Below are 18,986 nucleotides of genomic sequence, written 5' to 3'. Positions count from 1 at the left end.
AGAGACCTGGCGAATTACATTCTCTAGGGCAACAACATAAACGGTAACCAAAGGCCAAAATTGCAATTGTTCCAGCAGAAAAGGGTCCTCAAAGACAAGATTGTGATCTCTAATCATTTCTTCAATAAGCAACAGTCTGACAATTGGACACATTAGCCAAAGGTATGGAAGGACCAGCAAGGGAAAAGGTTGCTTTCTAGAGGGTTTCAAACCAACTATCTATAGAATTCTTGAAGGCGGAAACATCCTACACAGAAACAGTGAAATGATTGTAGAGAACAGCAATGACAGGATTCTGTACCAGTACAGACCATTTTTTCAGAAATTGCTGTTTCATAGGACACAGCTCAGCATAGAGTTTTGGAGGAAGGAATACCCTTTCAGGCTTCAATCCTCTATGTGCAAGGGAATCGTCTTTCTAGACTTCCCAGTCGTTCTGTGCCCACTAGGCAAAAGGTTATTACACTGTGTCTACAATTTTTAGGCAAGTGAGTATTTTGACCAAATCATTATTTTTATGCATATTGTCCAACTCCAAGCTGTATAAACTTAAATGCTTATTGGATTTCAGGATATCAGGTGATGTATATTTGTGTAATAAAGGAGGGTGTGGCCTAAGGAGATTAACACCCTATATCAAGGTGTGCATAATTTTTAGGCAGCGTCTTTACCTCAGGCAAAATGGGCCAAAAAGCAACTGACTTTGAAAGGTCAGAAATTGTAAAAAGTATTTCAGAGGGACGCAGCACTCCAGAAAAAGCTAAGATATTGGGGCGTGATCACAGAACCATCAAACGTTTTGTTGCAAATAGCAAACAGGGTCTCAGGAAAAGGGACGAGGAAAAAACATGCAAAAAAAAAAAAAAAACAAAGACGCAAATTAACTGCCAAATATTTGGTAACAATCAAATGTGAAGCTACCAGGAACCCAGTATCCTGCAGTGCCGTCATATTCCAGAACTGCAACCTACCTGGAGTGCCCAGAAGTACAAGGCATTCAGTGCTCAGAGACATGGCCAAGGTAAGGGAGGCTGAAACCGGACCATCACTGAACAAGACACAAATTGAAACGTCAAGACTGTGCCAAGAAATATCTGAAGTCAGATTTTTCAAAGGTTTTATGGACTGATGAGATGAAAGTGACTCTCGACAAACCAGATGGATGGGCCCATGGCTGGTTCAGTAACAGACAGAGCTCCATTTCAACTCAGATACCAGCAAGGTGGAGGTGCGGTACTGGTATGGGCTGATATTATTAAAAATTAGATAATTGAACATTATTGGCCTGAAGATGGACTCAAAATCAACTCCCAAACCTACTGCCAGTTTTTAGAAGACACTTTCATCTGTGGTACAGGAAAAAAGTCTGCATCTTTCAACACGACCATATTTATGCAGGACAATGCTCCATCGCATTCATCGAAGTACTCAACTGCATTGCTAGTGGGAAAAGGCCTTAAAAATGAAAGAATGACATGGCCCACTTCCTCAGCTGACCTAAACTGCATTGAGAACTTGTGAGCCCTTTTTAAACTGGAGATTTACGGTGGAAAAAAACAGTACACCTCTCTAAACAGTGTCTAACAGGCTGTGGTTGCTGCTGCACAAAAAGTTGATCACCAACAGATAAAGAAACTGACAGACTCCATGAATGGAAGGCTTATGACTGTTATTGAAAAGAAGGGTTGTTTATTATTTTCACTTTAAAAGATGAAAATAAACAAGTGTGATGGAAAAATTTAAATTTTTCTTTTAGTTGCATAATAATTATGAACACTAATAGTTCCCAATAATTGTGCACACAGATAACCTTCTAAAAAAGCCAAAACCTCACTTTTACTTTCTTACAGTGTATGCAACACATCAATAACTGAGCTCACAATAGAAACAGAAAAGCATAAAGCGGGGTCCTTTTTGGCATCAACCTCATCATCCTCGAGTCATACTCCTGAGCATATTCAGCTGGTGGAGGAGCATAAAAGTGCTTTTGTAACTGAAGGTTTTAGAAGGGCAGAGAGTTTTCTGAAGAAATCAGACAGAGTTGCAGTGAAATCTGTCAGTCAGATAGGCCATCTGTTGCACCCTAAGAGGAAGCTAGAATTATAAGGAGAGAGCTGTGCCAATACAGGATCTAGGCTGTACGGAAGGGTAACAGCTATTGCCATGAATGTTTACTTATGGTTTTCCTCAGTGCCATCTGTAGCATGTGCGCTATTAGGCCCTTTTTTAGGCTCCTTTGTGTTTTGTCTCCACCACTATGTGAGGGATCCCCTTGTGGGGTCCTACCAAAATGAAAGCAGAGCGAGAGGGTATTAGTGTTATCAGTGTATCAGTGTTACCTATAACGCTGCCACCTCCCCCTCTCTGTTGGGGTCCCTCAAGGTTTTGTCCTCGGGCCCCTCTCTTCTCCATCTACACCTCCTCCCACGGCTTCATTCAACTAACATCTCTATGCCGACGAAACGCAAATCTATCTCTCTACCCCTCGCCTCACCCCTTCAGTCTCCGCCCGAATCACTAGCCTACTGAACAACATATCAGATTGGATGTCACTCCACTTCATCAAATTAAACCTTTCCAAAACCAAGCTCCTAGTTTTCCCCCCTGCCTGCGCCCCCCCCCCCCGACTTCTCCATCACGACCACCAACGCCACCATCAGTCTCACCCCACAAGCCAGAGTACTAGGTGTCATTCTAGACTCCAATCTGTCTTTCCAGCCCCAGGTCCAATCGCTGACAAATTCATGTAGACTCGACCTCCGCAACATCTCCAAAATACGTCCGTTCCTAACCCCGGAAACCATTAAGCAACTCTTTCACTCCCTTATTATATCATGACTTGACTACTGTAACTCCCCCCTCACCAGCTTACCTCATCACAGGCTATCCCCGCTTCAGTCTATCCTGAATTCTGCGGCCAGACTCATCCACATTACTAACCACTCTGTATTCGCCACCCCCCTCTGCCATTCCCTCCACTGGCTTCCGATTGCCCAACGCATAAAATTCAAATTACTAACATTGACGTACAAAGCTGTTCATAACACTGCCCCAGACTACATCACCGACCTGATATCCATATACCACCCAAAACATACTTTCCGCTCCTCATAAGACCTCCTACTCTCTAGTTCCCTGGTCTCCTCTTCCCATGCCCGTCTTCAGGACTTCTCCAGAGCTTCTCCCATCCTCTGGAACTCACTACCCCAATCCATAAGACTGTCACCTACCCTCCTCACCTTTAGGCGCACCCTGAAAACCCATCTCCTCAGGGAAGCCTACCCCGCCCTCACCTAATTGCCGATCTCCTCCACTTTTCCTACCACTCCATCCCCCACAGCTATTTCCTCCTGTACCACTATCCCCTCCCTCCTAGATTGTAAGCTCCTAGGAGAAGGGCCCTGGAACCCTCGTGTATTGCACTGTATTGTTACTGTACTGTCTCATGTACTGTCTCCCATTGTAATGTACAGCTCTGAGCAAACTGTTGGCGCTATATAAATACTGTATAAAAATAATTAGCATGTCAGGGAAAACAGTGGCAATACTTCAGGAGCTGTCCATTGTGTCTCTGGTACAGCTGGCAGCTAAGAGACCAGCAGACATATTTCTTGGCAGAAATTGCTGGAAGCAGAAGCCCAAGAAGCAATGCTCTGTAGGAAATCCCACCAATTTTAAAAAGTTAAGCATTATAATGTTACCTACCACCACCATAGTGACAGTAAAAACAGGACACATATAGGGAAAACCTGTCCTACCTTATATAGTTAGTCTGGTTCAGAAAAGACAAGTCCATTCAACTAAAAAGAAGCTGGAGAAAATTATATACAATCCTATATACACAATACTATACCCACAGGTTGATCCAGAGGAAGGCCAAAAAAAACAGCAGGGGAATAAATTCCTTCCTGATCCCCAGAGGCAATCGGATATTCCCTGGATCAACTTCACCTATAAATATCAGTATCCCGTTGTGCATTTAGGAAAAAATCTGTTGAGTAAAGAGTGCCCCCTTGTCCTCTGTGATGACCTTAAAATGAATAACTCTACACGGAGTTCACTATATAGACCACCTATGTATTTCTATGCATTTATACATGTTGTTCATATCTCCCCCCTTAGTCTCCTCTTGTCAAAAGAGAATAAATTCAGTTCCTCTAATCTTTCCTCATAGCTGAGCTCCTCCATGCCTCTTGTCAGTTTGGTTGCCCTTCTCTGCACTTTCTCCAGTTCCCCATATCCTTTTTGTGAACTGAACAGTATATTGCGGATGAGGTATTACGAATGATTTGTACAGTACAGTAGTGAAATGTCATCTCTCTCTTTGTGGAGTCTATACCTCTCAATAAAAATAGAGGATTTTGCTAGCTTTGGAAACTACAGCTTGGCATTGCATGCTATTATTAAGCCTATGACCTACCAGAACACCCAAATCCTTCTCTACCATTGACACGCCCCACCTGTTCACATCCCAGCATGTATGTTTCATGCGTGTTTTTAGCCCTCAAGTGCATCACCCAAATGCATATCTTTCTTAACATTTAGCCCTGGTACACCGGTGTGACTTGTTGTGCAATTTGACAGGTCCAAATCGCATGACAAGTTCCACCCTATTGCCGACAATGGAACCGTTCAAATTGCTGCGACTCAGACTTTGTGGTGCCGCACATTTGAAAAAAGGTTCCTGCACTATTTTTTGCTATTTCAGGTGTGACTTGCATAGACATCTGTGCATGTAGTCACTCAGATGTCAGGAAAAGTCGCACCTGAAATCGCACTGACCTACGGCTTTTAAACTGGGCAGTCGATTTTCAGTATGAACCAGGCCTAAACCTCATTTAGTAATAACATATTTGCCCAATTGAACATTGCATTGAGACCCGCTTGTAAGTTGGAGACATCCTGTAAGGACGTTTTTCCACTGCATTGCTTAGTGTCATCTGAAGACTGAAATTAACTTACGATCTTTTAGCCAGTTTTCTATCCATTTAAAGACAAATTTTGGCCTATTGGATTATAGCCCTGAACCTGTAAAGCTCCCTGTGAATAACTACACCCTGCACAATTTGCCAAGTTGAGCGATGAACGCAGAATCCAGTGCAGGAATTTGTTGTTGCGTACAGTTCTCAAGATGAACACGGATAATCGATCTGTAAATTGCTTGTGAGCCCTAAAGCAAGTAGCAGCTGGATCTTGATAGAAATGTCATTCAAAGTGGTTGAATAAAAATAAAGAATTATTTAGCATGATGTCTACTGTTTAAGGAAACACAGCCAAAAAACTGGAGTCATATGGAGTGCGTGGGGTTATATGAAAGTGCACGGGAGGCATTCACAGCAACGCTTTTGCCAGTGTCCAATCACCTGAAAGTAGTGACATATAACCCATGGTCAATGACTTGCTGTCCAGTACTGTGCAATTAAGAGAAGTCTTTTACAAGGCAAGATAAGGCAGCTAGCTCAGACAAACACTTTGCAGAGGTGGCAACAAGATTGCCTTGTGTGTAAAAGTCAAGGAAAATAGAGTACCTTTAATGGTACTAAGCTCCAAATGCTAATGCAGGGCCATTTGCAAAAAAGACAGAATTCTACAAGAAGAATTTTCTGGGATGAAAATTCCTTGCTTTAGGAAGTAGACTTCCTACCGATCAGGACCTTAGATGATATCACTGAATCAAGTTGTCTATGGATACATAGTACAATAAGGTTTTACGTTGGATCTCATCTTGAAATGTCATTTTGTGTGCTGTGAGTGTGGGGACAGAACAAATTAGGAGGAGCACCTGCAACTGATGCTGAAGAGACAGGGACCAAATGATGTCAGAAGCAAGGTAAACACAATATATTTGTTTCTGTGGGATATTTATTCCTCAGAAATTTCAGAGTAAGAGATCTTAAAGTTATCTAAGCAAAGCTCTGATGTTTAAAAGAGGGACTCGTGTCAAAGTAACTTTTTTCCCTAACACAATAAAAAATAATTCCAATTGGTATGGTGTTGGGCCTGCAATAGCATGACAGTTTGTGTTTTGTTTGAATTGAAGATTCCAGTAACTTTCATAACTAAGCAAAACAAGTACTTTACCAAAATACCCTTTTCCTATATGTATCCATGGAATTAACAGAAATCACTGTATGGAAACAGAAATTTTTTAAAGTATAACTAAAAGCTATTTTTTTTTTTTTTTTTTTCGTTTTGGATTGGAGAGGGATTAGAATACCTGACAGTTTTTTTTATAGCTGTCTGTGGTTCCATTAGGGAAACTCACCCTCTTAGTCCTGTTTACCATTATCACCAAAGTGACAGAAAGTTCTAAATTTTGGGACTTCCACAGAACAGGAATAGTGGGGAAATCTTCCAACTGAGAAAATAGTTAGGGTGACAACCAGGACTTTACTCACTTTAGAGGGATTTTCTCACTTTCTGTTTTGACTATGGGAAAGTGAACTGAAGGAAAATCTCTGCAATGGGCAAGAGATGGCAAAAAAACCTTACAGGTGTTATAAACCTCTCGTACTCAATTCAAAATGAAAAAAAAAAAAAAAGGTCTTTAGTTTTACTTTAAGCACACATTTGTTAAAGCTGGGCTCCAGGCAAACAGCAAAGTCCATAGATGAAATACACTGAAAGGTGGCTATTGTACCTGTCAAAGGATTTGTATTGCTGCCTATGCAGTCTTGAGTGTTACACGGCTCTGCTACACAGCAACTGGCAAGGCAGGTTACCTAACTTTGCTCTTCTGCAACTCCGTAATGATTACCAGTCTCCTCTCCAACACCACTCTGTGACTGGACACTGAAAGGGAAAGCCTGATGAAGAAGACCTGTTGGAAAAGACTGTTGAGCTCATCAGGAGAAAGGCTTAGAATGCCTTACATTCACAGACGAGTGCTCAGTCTGGGCATCATTAAATCCAGAAGACCAAGGACATCTTGAGCCAAAGAAGAGGTAATGAAGAGGACCGCTCCATATTCAAAGATAAGTATTACAACCTGAAAAGGCTTAAAAACATTTACAACAAAAAATTATGCCTGAGTTGGGGTTTAGAAGAGTGTATTATGAATACAGAGCTGCATTAATTTGGGTTTTATTTATATCTAAATTGCAACGGAAAGATAACACTCTATATTGATTGTCAGTTGCATGCTTTTTACCCACAGGCTGTAATCAAAACCCATGTGTGTAACGGGTACCCTAGGTCAATATTGGCAGTGAACATTTAGTTTGCAAATAAAAGTCGTTTATATCTTCTTGGAGTTCACCTATAATGCACTGGTGTGTAAAAGAATTATTTCAAACAGAATGACAGTTTTTATGTTTTTTATTGAATCTCTCAGAAAGGAACAGAGATTTGATATATTACGACTCAGTACAAAGAAGGAGTATGGTCTATAACCTTAGGAAGTATCCATAGTTTGAATACTCTCTTCCACTACATCCAGGCTGAAATGGGTAATCTTCTCTGACAGAACACCAGTGGTGCCTTTCTTGTACTTGTAATTTCCAGATCTATAAAATAGAAATACACAATAAATGTACAATTTATATTGTAAATTGTAGCATATGAATCTTATTTAGTTGCAGTGCAAAGGGTAGGCATTTTAAATTTACCACAGTGGCTACAAAGTTGTGTATACCTACCTTACACCTTTCTTGTTTGCCACATCATGAGGGCGTATATAATCCACCTTATTCTTTGTAATCACACACAAGTCGATGTTGCTACCAGAGCCCAAGTCATTAAAGATCCCAGAAGCAATGGCATCTCGTACCAATTGTTTGGCCTCTTCTTCCTGCAGATGGAAAATCACTTTTATCTAAAGTGTATACAGGAAACCCAGGCAAGTTCCATGATGCAAGTTTTTATGGTCCATACCAGCTACAGTGGTGTGTGTACGTGTAGATATAAAAGTTGCTAAGTCATCTCTGGATCAGATTTTCTTTCATTTCCCATCCCAGAGATGTCCTGTATGGCCCTCTTATATTTAATAAAAGTATCGATATCCATCCCAGATGTATGGCAACTGCAGTACCAACATTGAGAGAAGTTCAGTTCTCTTGGAGTACATGCACACTCATTTGCATAGACCCACAAGTTCATGCATCCAGACAATTAGGATTCCAAAAATGTGTCACTTTCTGCCACATAGACAAGTCTGCATACCATTGAGCGTCCAGAACTTTCATTTGAGAAGCTACAATCTCTAAAATGTGTTGACCCCAAGCCAGGGCATTCTCAAACAGTTCACAGTGTTTTAGACAAACTTCAAACAGATTCTAGGACCCTACCTGGAGTTCAACATACAGCCACCATGGCCTGTGACTCTCAGAGTATATTTTACTCTATACAAATTACCATTTAAGATATCCAGCTTTTACATTCTTCTTGCAGAACTGAAACAGGTTACATCCTTTCAGACAGGTAATTCCATTAGTTAGTAAAAAGTACAGCACACACGCAGGCAGTTTGCAAGCTACAACTGGATGTCACACAGAAGGTACTGTCCCAAGTGCCCCGATTTGTCTGTTTAGAACAGGGGCCGCACAAAACTCCTCAAACCATTCATGAGGTTTCAAATGATTCATCAATCCTCAAAACATATGAAATGTAATAAATACTAATGTAAATAATAGCACAATGAATACTGTTGATACTTCTGGTATCGACACCTGCTATTATAGTTGTTCGAATGCTGAAATTTTAGTAAATGAACAGTGTTCAGTTCTTTGGCACCACTCCTATTGCTATGGGTGCAGTGACCGACATGCCAACAGAGTTTGAGGTGGGAGAGTACACTCAGTACAGGAAGAGAAAATGTATTTATACCTTTCCTGGAATTGGGGAGGTGGAAGGTTACAAAGATAACGCAAAGCAGGCTCGTAAACGAGGGCAGTAACAATGAACAATAAGAACACTATCTCACCACTGGCTAAATCACCTTTGGTGACCTCAAAAAATAAAGAACCCCAATCAACTTTCTAACATTTATCAACCACCTATTGACCCTCTTTTGAGCCCTAACCATTTTATTGTCCATTCAATAGTCCCATTGACCCCTGGGGTTTGGTACTGACCAAACTGGGGAATCCTAGTTTAGAATTTGCATTGTGCATTCAGATACAGAGGGAGCAGTGGAACCTCCACTGCAGTATTTCTCTAGTTCAACTAAATATATACCCTAGCTAGGACCAGCACTTTTCAAACAACAATATGGGGCACAGAGGACAAAATTTTAAGTTGAAGAAACACTGAAAACTGAAACCTTGTTTGTAAAATTTGGCACTGCAAAATAATGTTGCCCCTTCCCACCTTTTATAAACTGGAGGAACATAGTTCTGCATTTTATTGTTATTAGTTGGACTATGTCTGAGCCATCAAAGTAGCGCTCATAAAACGGTCACACATTATCTCAATGTCTGAGACACAAAACAAGGAGGTACCCTGCAAATGCACTACAGGCTAGTGAAGCCACATACGTGCATACAATATAAAGAGGTTTGTTCTGTGGGAAATGTATTATAACCACATTAATAATCCATCTGTTATCTAGGCATAGGGACAGGCTTAATGTAAAAATTGCGGGGTCCCCATTTAGGCAGTTGTGTCCCAAAATAAAACATTCTGAGGATTTTAAGTTTAAATCCTATGCAGCTCATGTGAATATAATGACCGTGCAATATAATCATTATGGCTCAAGCACAAGAAAAAAAAAAAAAGGGCCCCATTATTACGCTATACGCATCCAGGTAAATCTGTACACATGCAAAATCTGTCCACATACAGCTATTTCTTGCCTTTTATAGACAAGCAGCATGCGTGTAATTAAAAACAAGAAAGTTTTGGAGCAAATAACTGGGCCTGTGAGTAGTTTATAGCTGTGAAGTCCAAAGTACCTGGGAATATGTTACCCCAGGGTCCGCTGTGCTGCTTCTTAAATGAGATTACAATAAGAGTGATGTACGGTAAGACGAGTCAGCGGTGACAAGCAGCTCTTTATAGAGCTATCTGTTTGCTTCCATCACTGTATCACACAATGTGTCCCTGGGCTCCAATGTGCACAGCTATTTACCAGCAGATGACAAATGGCCAGCACTTGGAGAAGGCAGGAGAGAGATCCAGATCGGTCACCGCAGCTGCAGTATGTAGCTCGTGGTGGCCTAAACGGCCCCAGAGTTCATTAAACTGACCGGTAATGGTTCTCTCAAGAAGCGCCAGAGGAATACTCTGGTAAGGACAAAAATAAACAAGTCAGACTGGATAGGCAATCCGAAATGCTGTTTGATAAATTATTTATAACGCACACAATTGTCTTCATTTAATATCGGAGCTGCTAGTGGCATCTTTAAAAGATGATTTATGTGCCGTAATGCTATTAAACTTTATATGAGCCCTCGGCTGGCCATAAAGTCTGCAGAGATTTAGAGAATGAGCTTTAAACTGTCGAGGCCTGCCTGATGGCAGACATGGGGCTGTATTAAATCTTAGCTTTAAGCCGGCTGTTGGGAGTGTGGAGGTTTCGTGCAGGATCAGGTGCTGATGGATTATCGTGATGGGCCTTTTACGATTTAGCAATTGAAGGAGGTCTGCCGTGGATATGCGGCTTCCACTGCTGGCAGGTTAGGGAAATTTGCACATGCCTGTAAATACTAAAAACTCTTTCTGCCAGACGGTCTTGCAATACTTTTTATAGCAGCATTCATTTTAAAGGGCCCATAGACAAAAATAACAGTACAGCTGAAAGACAACCCTTACAACATTTAGAAATACACTTAACGAGTTTCAGCACCTAACAAGAGCCGATTATACCTGACAGTCTGATTCTCAACTGAAATATTCTCTTAAAAAGGAAGAGTATACTGTAACATTAGCATTGCAGTAACAAAATAAATAATTACTTGCAATCCAATAAAAGCTTACTTGGAATATCTTTCATGTTGTGAGTTCTGCCTTTTTGTTGCCATCTCTTTCCACAACGTCCTGGATTCCCTGCATGCTTTGCAGACTCTCCTCTGTGGTTTACATTTAATATCTAAGGACTACATGGTCGATGGTACCTGCAAGCAGTGAATCCTGTACTGAAACTCCTCCTCTTAGCTTCTCTGTAATTCAGAAAGCAGGCTCTGTGAAATGTGTGACACATCAGAGCCTACTCACGGGACACAGTGAATACGTCACAGAATTCAAGGAAGTGTGTTGAAATATTCACAAAATAAAATTTACAAAATTCCTGAACATTCAGAGTAATAGGAGTAGGATAGAAATAACTGAATACAATGTGGAAATGAATATATGATTTTACATTTTGTTCAGAGGCAGACTTTAAGCTAAACTTTGAGATTTGGCAAAGTTTATTTTAAAATAATTTTTGATTTGACTTTCAGATGTGCTTGGATTTTATTTTATTTTATTTTTTTGTAATATACAGTTAGGTCCATATATATTTGGACACAGGCACAATTTTCATAATTTTGGCTCTGTATGCCATCAGAAAAAAAATTTAAATGAAACAATCCAAATGATTTTGAAGTGCAGACTTTCAGCTTTAATTCAAGGGGTTGAACATAAATATCAAGTGCAAATTTTAGGAACTGCAACCATTCTAATACACAGTCCCTCCATTTTCAGGGGCTCAAAATGTAATTGGACAAATGAACATAATCATAATGTTCATTTTTATTATTTTGTTGAGAATCCTTTACTGACTGCCTGAAGTCTGGAACTCATGGACATTACCAAAGACTGGGTTCCTCCTTTCTAATGCTTTGCCAGGCTCTAACTGCAGCTGTCTTCAGTTGTTCTTTGTTTGTGGGTCTTTCTGCCTTCAGCAAATGAAATGCATGCCAATTTGGGTAGAGATCAGGTGATTGACTCGGCCATTGCAGAATATTCCACTTGTCCTTCAAAAGCTCCTGGGTTGTTTTTGCAGTGTGTTTTGGATCATTGTCCATCTGTACTGTGAATGCCGTGCAATAAATTTTGCTGCATTTGGCTGAATCTTGGCTGAGAGTATATCTCTAAACACTGCAGAATTCATCTGGCTGCTTCGCTCACATCATCAATAAACACCAATGACCCAGTGCAACTGGAAGCCATGCATGCCCATGCCATCACACTGCCTCCACCATGTTTTACAGATGCTGTTGTGTGCTTTGGATCATGAGCTGTTCCAAGCCTTCTCCACATTTTTTTTTCTTCCCATCATTCTGGTACAGATTAATCTTAGTTTCATCTGTCCAAAGAATACTTTTCCAGAACTGGTCTGGCTTTTTTAGATGTTTTTTCGTCAAAGTCTAATCTGGCTTTTCTATTCTTCAGGCTCATGAATGATTTGCACCTTGGTGAACCCTCCGTATTTGCTCACGTTAAGTCTCCTCTTGATTGTAGACTTTGACAATGAACCGCCCACCTTCTGGAGAGTGTCCTTCACTTCGTCTGGATGTTGTGAATGGGTTTTTGTTTACCATAGAGAGGATCCTGTGATCATCCACCACTGTTGTCTTCCATGGATGTCCATGTCTTATGTTGCTGAGCTCACTAGTGTGTTCTTCTTTCCTCAGAATGTACCAAACTGTTGATTTGGTCACTCCGAATGTTGCTGCTCTCTCTCTGATTTGTTTTGTTTTTGAAGCCTTACAATGGCCTGTTTCACTTGCATGGACAGCTCCTTTGAACTCATAATATAGGTTCACAGCAATAGATTCCAAATGCAAATATCACACTTAGAATCAACTCCAGACCTTTCACCTGCTTAACTGATGAAGAAATAAAGAAGGAGGAGCCCACAACAGGCCAAGAAACAGCTTTTGATTCAATTGTCCAATTACTTTTGGTCCCTTGAAAAGGGGGAGATGACTACTCTTAAGAGCTGTCATTCTTAAACACTTCAACCAATTTGGATGTACATACCCTCAAATTAAAACTGAGAGCGTGAACTTTCAGCCCATATCCATTATATAACTGTAGCTTGAATATGCTTTGGTAAATACCTGAAAAAAAAACTAAAATTGTGCCTGTGTCCAAATACATATGGACCCAACTGTATGATTAGTGGAATATCAGTATTTCAGGACAAACTCGGTCTCCCTTTTGACACCTGTTGAGGTAAGATATCAGTTATACGTGGAGTGCATGGTATTTAATGGGTCAGCAAAGGCATGGAGTTGCAAGCAAGACAACTCCACTCTAACACTTAAACCCTAAAGCAGTGTCAAAATTCAGGAATGCAAAAAGGTGTATATGTTTTAAAAGATGCAACAGTGGCTGTCCAAACTACACCTACCCTGACCTCATTTGGAAGTGATTGACACAGAACATCACTCTCATCTTGTCACAGAGATGGGAAATAACTACAGTGGAATGGTGCCTTTCAGTTTTGCAGGGGTTCGCTCACTCATTGGTGACAATGCTGGTGAATTTCATTCAGCCATATGTGCAGTTAGCTATACGAACAACAACCATGATGGGCACCAGGTACCGTTTAGTTTACCAGAAGGGATAGCAGTAATGGGATTAGGGTCTTTTAGTATGTGCTGGGTTATTATATAGTTTACATTTTGCCCTTAGTTTTTACCACAAGAATTTTTTTGCACAGGCATATCAAACTAAAAAAAAAGGGTTGAACTGAGAGGCTAAATTTTCAAAGGGGATGCATTAGGTCTGCTGAAGGCTACAACTGCCTACAGCAAAGTTGCAGCTTACATGATTTGATCTCAGAGAGGGCTCTGTGTTTAGCTTTTTAATGGAGGTCCTAACCCTAGCTTCTTATGGTGAGGGTTTACAATTTTCCATGACTATCTTCTACAGCTTTGCCTAGTTTCTGACGATCCAACTAAATCTATAGTCTAACTAACAGAGGTAAACAGGCAGCAGAAAGTAAAAGCAGTCACCAAGACGTGCCTGAGTGCATCTGTAAATCCATTTTGAAACTAAACTACCTGGGACACTCAGGTATAATGTTTTTATTTTGTACCTTCATCTTGATAACACAGGCCCACTCTTTCACACCTTATTATGGCACCATAAGTGACAGCATCATGAGCCAAAAATGAAGCATTTGAGATGGGTCAGTGGAGATGTCCGCAACAGAGAATCTTCTGCATTTCTAAGAACACACGCAAAAATCTCTTGATGCCTGTTGCACATTTAACACATGCAGGTTCAACTATATCTTCTTTGAAAGCATTATGGATTCCATTTCTTAAGTGCTTCAACTGTGGGGCTATACATACTTGGTGCTACAAAGTTGCATGTTGAGTAAATGTCAACGCTACAGTAGATAAAGTTTAAAATGAATTACATGAGCTGTTTAGAACTATAAAGGTGGCCAAACTGCATGTTTACCCAAAGTATGCTGTGTCATTGCTGATCTCTCCTGAAAAAGCAAGTTGCCTGGCCATTACACTGATCTAAAGCTTTTGGTAATTTATGAACTGAGAACCAGGATAAGGGTAAGAACTGAAGCAACAGAAAGCTAAAAAAACAAGCAAATTTTGTTTAGCAAGGGCAGTCTACTTATTTCTTTTAGTGCAGGTTTGATCGTTCCCCCCGATGAAGCCACCTGACTGGTGGCACAACGTATAGGGGAGAGGCTTTGACGTCATGACGCTAGATGGAACCATACTGACACAGCTGGATACTTTAGAAAATTCACCATTGAAAAATATCCAGAGGACACATTGTGTGCACAAAGCAACTCTTATGCAGAGCATATGTGTATTACCTTTATTAATAAAACGGTTTTAAAAGGATACACTATGATTTGATTATTCTTCTATATCAACTACCATGGAAGGGGAGCCTATCATTTGACTGGAGAAGGATCCTAAACAGCAGGACACCATCCCATCCAATTTGGGCCCATTTAAAGGGACACAAGCGATATATGACCTCACTTAATGGTTTGGTCATATACTTGAGGTGAGAGCACATCTGGTGGGGGAGCACAATATAAGGAGTTTTATTTTTTCATACAAGAAATCTATTAAGGAGCATGGGATAGTTTAGATTTGAAGAAGCATATATACAGATTTTCTTTCAATTCATCCTTGACACGTGTATGGACATTATTTTGGCACATTGATTTTGTTTGTTTTCAAATATATCATAAGCATATTGATTTTGAAAATTGATATTGGTTTAAATATTTATTATTTGTCACTTGGTATACACAGCAGCACCTGGTTGCACCTCTTCTATAAAAAAAACACAATTTTTTTGAGCAATTTTTAGTGACGCGCGGCACATTTCAGTTAAATAGCTTTGAAATTCTGTCCCTCTTTTTTATTACTGACCAGCTACTTTTTCAGTAATGATTTACTTATTTTTTAATGTTGATATGTGACAAAAATTAATAAGCAATATCTGAAATACAAATTATATGTGAATATAATGTACTTCTTTAGATTTGGTTTCTCCAGCAAGACAACATCTTGCAGTAAAGTGTTCCTGAGATTTTAAAATGTTGGCAGTGTTTAAATTAAGCCCTAGCTCTCAGAATTGGGAAATGAAACATGCAGGAGAGCAGAAGTCCTGAATAATTCTATTTAAAATGAAGTCATTCAAGATGTAGCTCATATTTCCTCCAACGCAATACTGACCAAGAATAGGTTAATCAGTCTGTAGACACACTAGAAGAAAATAAACTGCTTTTAACAGACTGAAACCTGGTAATTATAAGTGGGACCAAGTGACAGGAATGCAGTGCTCTGTGTCAGTCGATAATAAATGGCTTGTGTTTGCCAAATGTCCACTTACAGCTGTGGATCAGCCTGGCTTCTATTTGAGGGCAATTAGGTATACTCAGGGGGATGGAGAGTTATGCAATGATACAGGATGGGCAAGGTAAAACCCAGACAGGTGGTGGAGGTTTCTAGTTCACACAGCATCATATTTGGATAAGATGTCCATCTAAAGTATAATTTTTTGTTCTAGATCTGCATATAATATATAGGCAGGTTTAACATAGTATGCTCTAGCTACATAAGAACTGCAGGTTCGAGCATGTTAAGGACTGTAGTTTAACAGCTGAAAAATGCCAGGTAGCCAATACAAACCTCCCAGCATGCCCAGCTGTTGGGTTATGTTGGGTTTTGGCGTTCCTCAACAGCTGCTATGCAGGTATGCTTGAACTTGTATTCATCTGAAGAAAGGAAGGTTACCCATACCTAAGGATGCAGATTCCAGGCCAAGCTGAGTCTGATAGGTACCCAATAACTGCTAAAAGGACATGCTGAGGCTTTCACCTTCCCAACAGAATAGCAATGTGCCCTTATCCAAGGCCTGAAGTTAGGAAAGCATGCTGGGACTGCCAGGCTCTCCACATACCTGTAGGCTACCCATGCTCTACTCCCTGCATAAATTAGCAGGGGCATTACATAAAACACTGGCATAAATCTGGACTTACAATAGATATATGAAGGCGTCCATGCAATATCATGCAGTAGGAGCACACAATGTCTTTATATTGTGGCTAGACCTCTTTATAAGAACAGTGTAGAAATATCAAACGCCATACATTCAGACAGCCTACCTCCTTCCCTTCTCTAATTGCACCTCACACATGCAATAAAACATGTTAATATTTCATTGCAGCAAAGAAGATTCTGAAGTATAAATTCAGCATCTGTTGTCTGCAGGGTGACAGGTCCCTGCAGAGAGGCGCTCATGTTGTAATTGAGTTCTATACTGAATTAATCAGCAGTTTATCTTTTCTAGTAAAAGAATGTAAATCCAGGTTAGTGGCACAGACATTAACTATTAATTTATGCCAAGTAAGCTACCAAAACAAAAACAATCAGGCTCTGAATAAAGCAATGCCTGAAAGCAGCGAGGTGCAGTGTTTATGCAGCATAAGCAGCATAAACTGCAACAATATAAATAGGGCAGGAAACTACACAGGATTTTCTGGAACTCCAAGTCTCATTACAAATGCACTTCTATAGATGAGCAGGGAGGGGGCATAAATGTATTGATCAGACAGACTGCTCAAACATGAGCTCAGGTTCTGGTGGATGAATCATCAAAATCAAACAAAATGTTTGTTATCCATGCAAAAAAAAAATCTAGACTGGGTAGGAATAAATTTAAAATCACACAAAGACTACATACACTCTATTATATGGCCAAGTGGATTTTCCATCCCATTAATGTGATATCCATGCAGAGTTTGATTGGGCAGGATAGATATCAGCTTGAAACTAAATATGCAAAACATAAATAACAATAATAATAATAATGTCAAATTTGTGTGTCAGTTGAAGTAAATAAGGCTTCAATATGTATTTTTATAAACATTGTTTCTTTCTAAGGTTTGTACACGAGAACAGAGCTACTTCTTGCTCAGTGCATATTCCAGCTATGCCTCTTGTTTAGCAGTGCTATACTGCTATAACTGCTCTTTACTGCTCCTTCTCACAATGTAAGTCTAGGAATCAGCCAGCCTATGAAGAACAGTGCATTCCTTATGGGGCCAATTTCTTAGCTCAATATTAAAGTGGAAGTTCAGTCAAACACTAACTATACCTAAATCCAGTCCCAACCGCATTATAACACTATTCTATCTACCTCGTAAAAGAAATATCTGTACACTTACCTATTCTAAGGGTGTTGTGGTCGAATCACATGATCGGATACCAGCATGGCTTCTGTGAAGAGGATATCGCTAACCATGGCTGCAGAGCCTGGGTGATGACGTCACTCATAGGCTTACTATGGGGCATCTATTGATGGCCGTCTCTCATCACTGAAAGCAGTGATAGGACCCGCTCATGTAACCAGACGAGAGCACCCTAAGAATAGGCAAGTATATAGATCTTCCCATTAATGGGTAGATAGAATAGGGTTAGAATGGGGGTGGAAGTTGATTTAAGTATAGTTTGACTGAACGTCCACTTTAAATGAGGCCAAAGGCAGAGCTCCATCTAGTGGGTAATTTTCAAATTCCTATATTTTTTATAAACACTGCAATTTTTTTTTTCTCCATAGTCGAACTAAAGGCAAAACTTTTTTCATTTCAGATAGAATAAGGGAAGGTTATAACCCATCAGATTATTTTTCCCCATCTGTGTCCCATTACAGAGATTTCCCTTCACTTCCTGTCCCCAAGCCAAAACCGGAAGTTAGGAAATCCCTGGAAATTAGGGGAATTCCTTGGGAACCCCAGTTCACCAGAACTAGTGTCCCCATTGGAAAATTTCCCCACTATAACATTTATGGGGGCAAGCCAACATTTTTGGTTTTCTATCACTTTTGATAATGGTAAACAGGGCAAATAGTGATGGATAATCTCCCTAATGGGGTCACAGACCGTAATAACCTGACAGGGGGTCTAATCTCTCTCCACTCTATACAAAACTAAAAAAAAGCATTGTCTTTAGTTGTACTTTAACTTACCTGTAATGAAGCATGTCCCACACCATAAAGAGTGATGGATCCTTTGGAAATATCTGTATGGTGGTTAGTCCTCTTCTTGGCAATGTAATGATTTGGTTTTTGTCCCCTTTTGTTCAACCCAGAGGGCTGAACGAAAAACAGATTACTAACACAAGTGATGTTAGAGCGGCGATCTCCCCTGCTGTTGTGCTACTGTATTCTGACAGGGGGCATAATACTGCAGCAGCTGGCATACGCTGTGAAGGAGCTGATGTGCCGTAATCTATCACAATTTTTTTTCAGCTTTATTGAAAAGTCACAAGTTGACATTTTATTCATTTACAGTGTGTTATGATGTGATATACTGCGTCACAACATGCTGTGCAAAAATGCAGTATGCACTACTCGTTTTCAGCGCACACCACTGCAACGTAACACAGCGGCGTGAACTGAACCCAAAGGAATCAAGGCAATCTGCATTGGGAAAGGCTGCTGAACACAGCTCAGCACATGTAGCATGAAGGTGGCAAAAGTCTAAAATAAAAATAACATCTGTCACAATGACTGGCTTGTGCACAGCTACTCATTTACATGAGAGAATGGTCAACCAACTTGGACAA

General features: G+C 40.2%; 1 protein-coding gene across 1 annotated transcript in view; it reads right to left on the bottom strand.

The window, feature by feature from the left end:
* Nucleotides 1-7,299: 7,299 nt before the first annotated feature.
* The window catches only part of LOC149474726 (proteasome subunit beta type-7-like), a 122,669-nt gene continuing 110,982 nt past the window's right edge, over nucleotides 7,300-18,986 (bottom strand). The window contains exons 7-8 of the mRNA XM_089666417.1: nucleotides 7,638-7,789; nucleotides 7,300-7,505 (exon numbers count right to left, since the gene is read on the bottom strand). Coding sequence (XP_089522543.1) covers nucleotides 7,394-7,505; nucleotides 7,638-7,789 — 264 coding nt within the window. The 3' untranslated portion in view covers nucleotides 7,300-7,393. The remainder of the gene's footprint in view (nucleotides 7,506-7,637; nucleotides 7,790-18,986) is intronic.

This window comes from Staurois parvus, unplaced genomic scaffold, assembly GCF_062004578.1.
Source record: "Staurois parvus isolate SC_StPar_1 unplaced genomic scaffold, SC_StPar_1.0 ptg000002l, whole genome shotgun sequence".
Classification (NCBI taxonomy): domain Eukaryota; kingdom Metazoa; phylum Chordata; class Amphibia; order Anura; family Ranidae; genus Staurois; species Staurois parvus.
The sequence above is the reverse complement of the archived record's forward strand: the minus strand, read 5'-3'. Positions and strand labels throughout refer to the sequence as shown.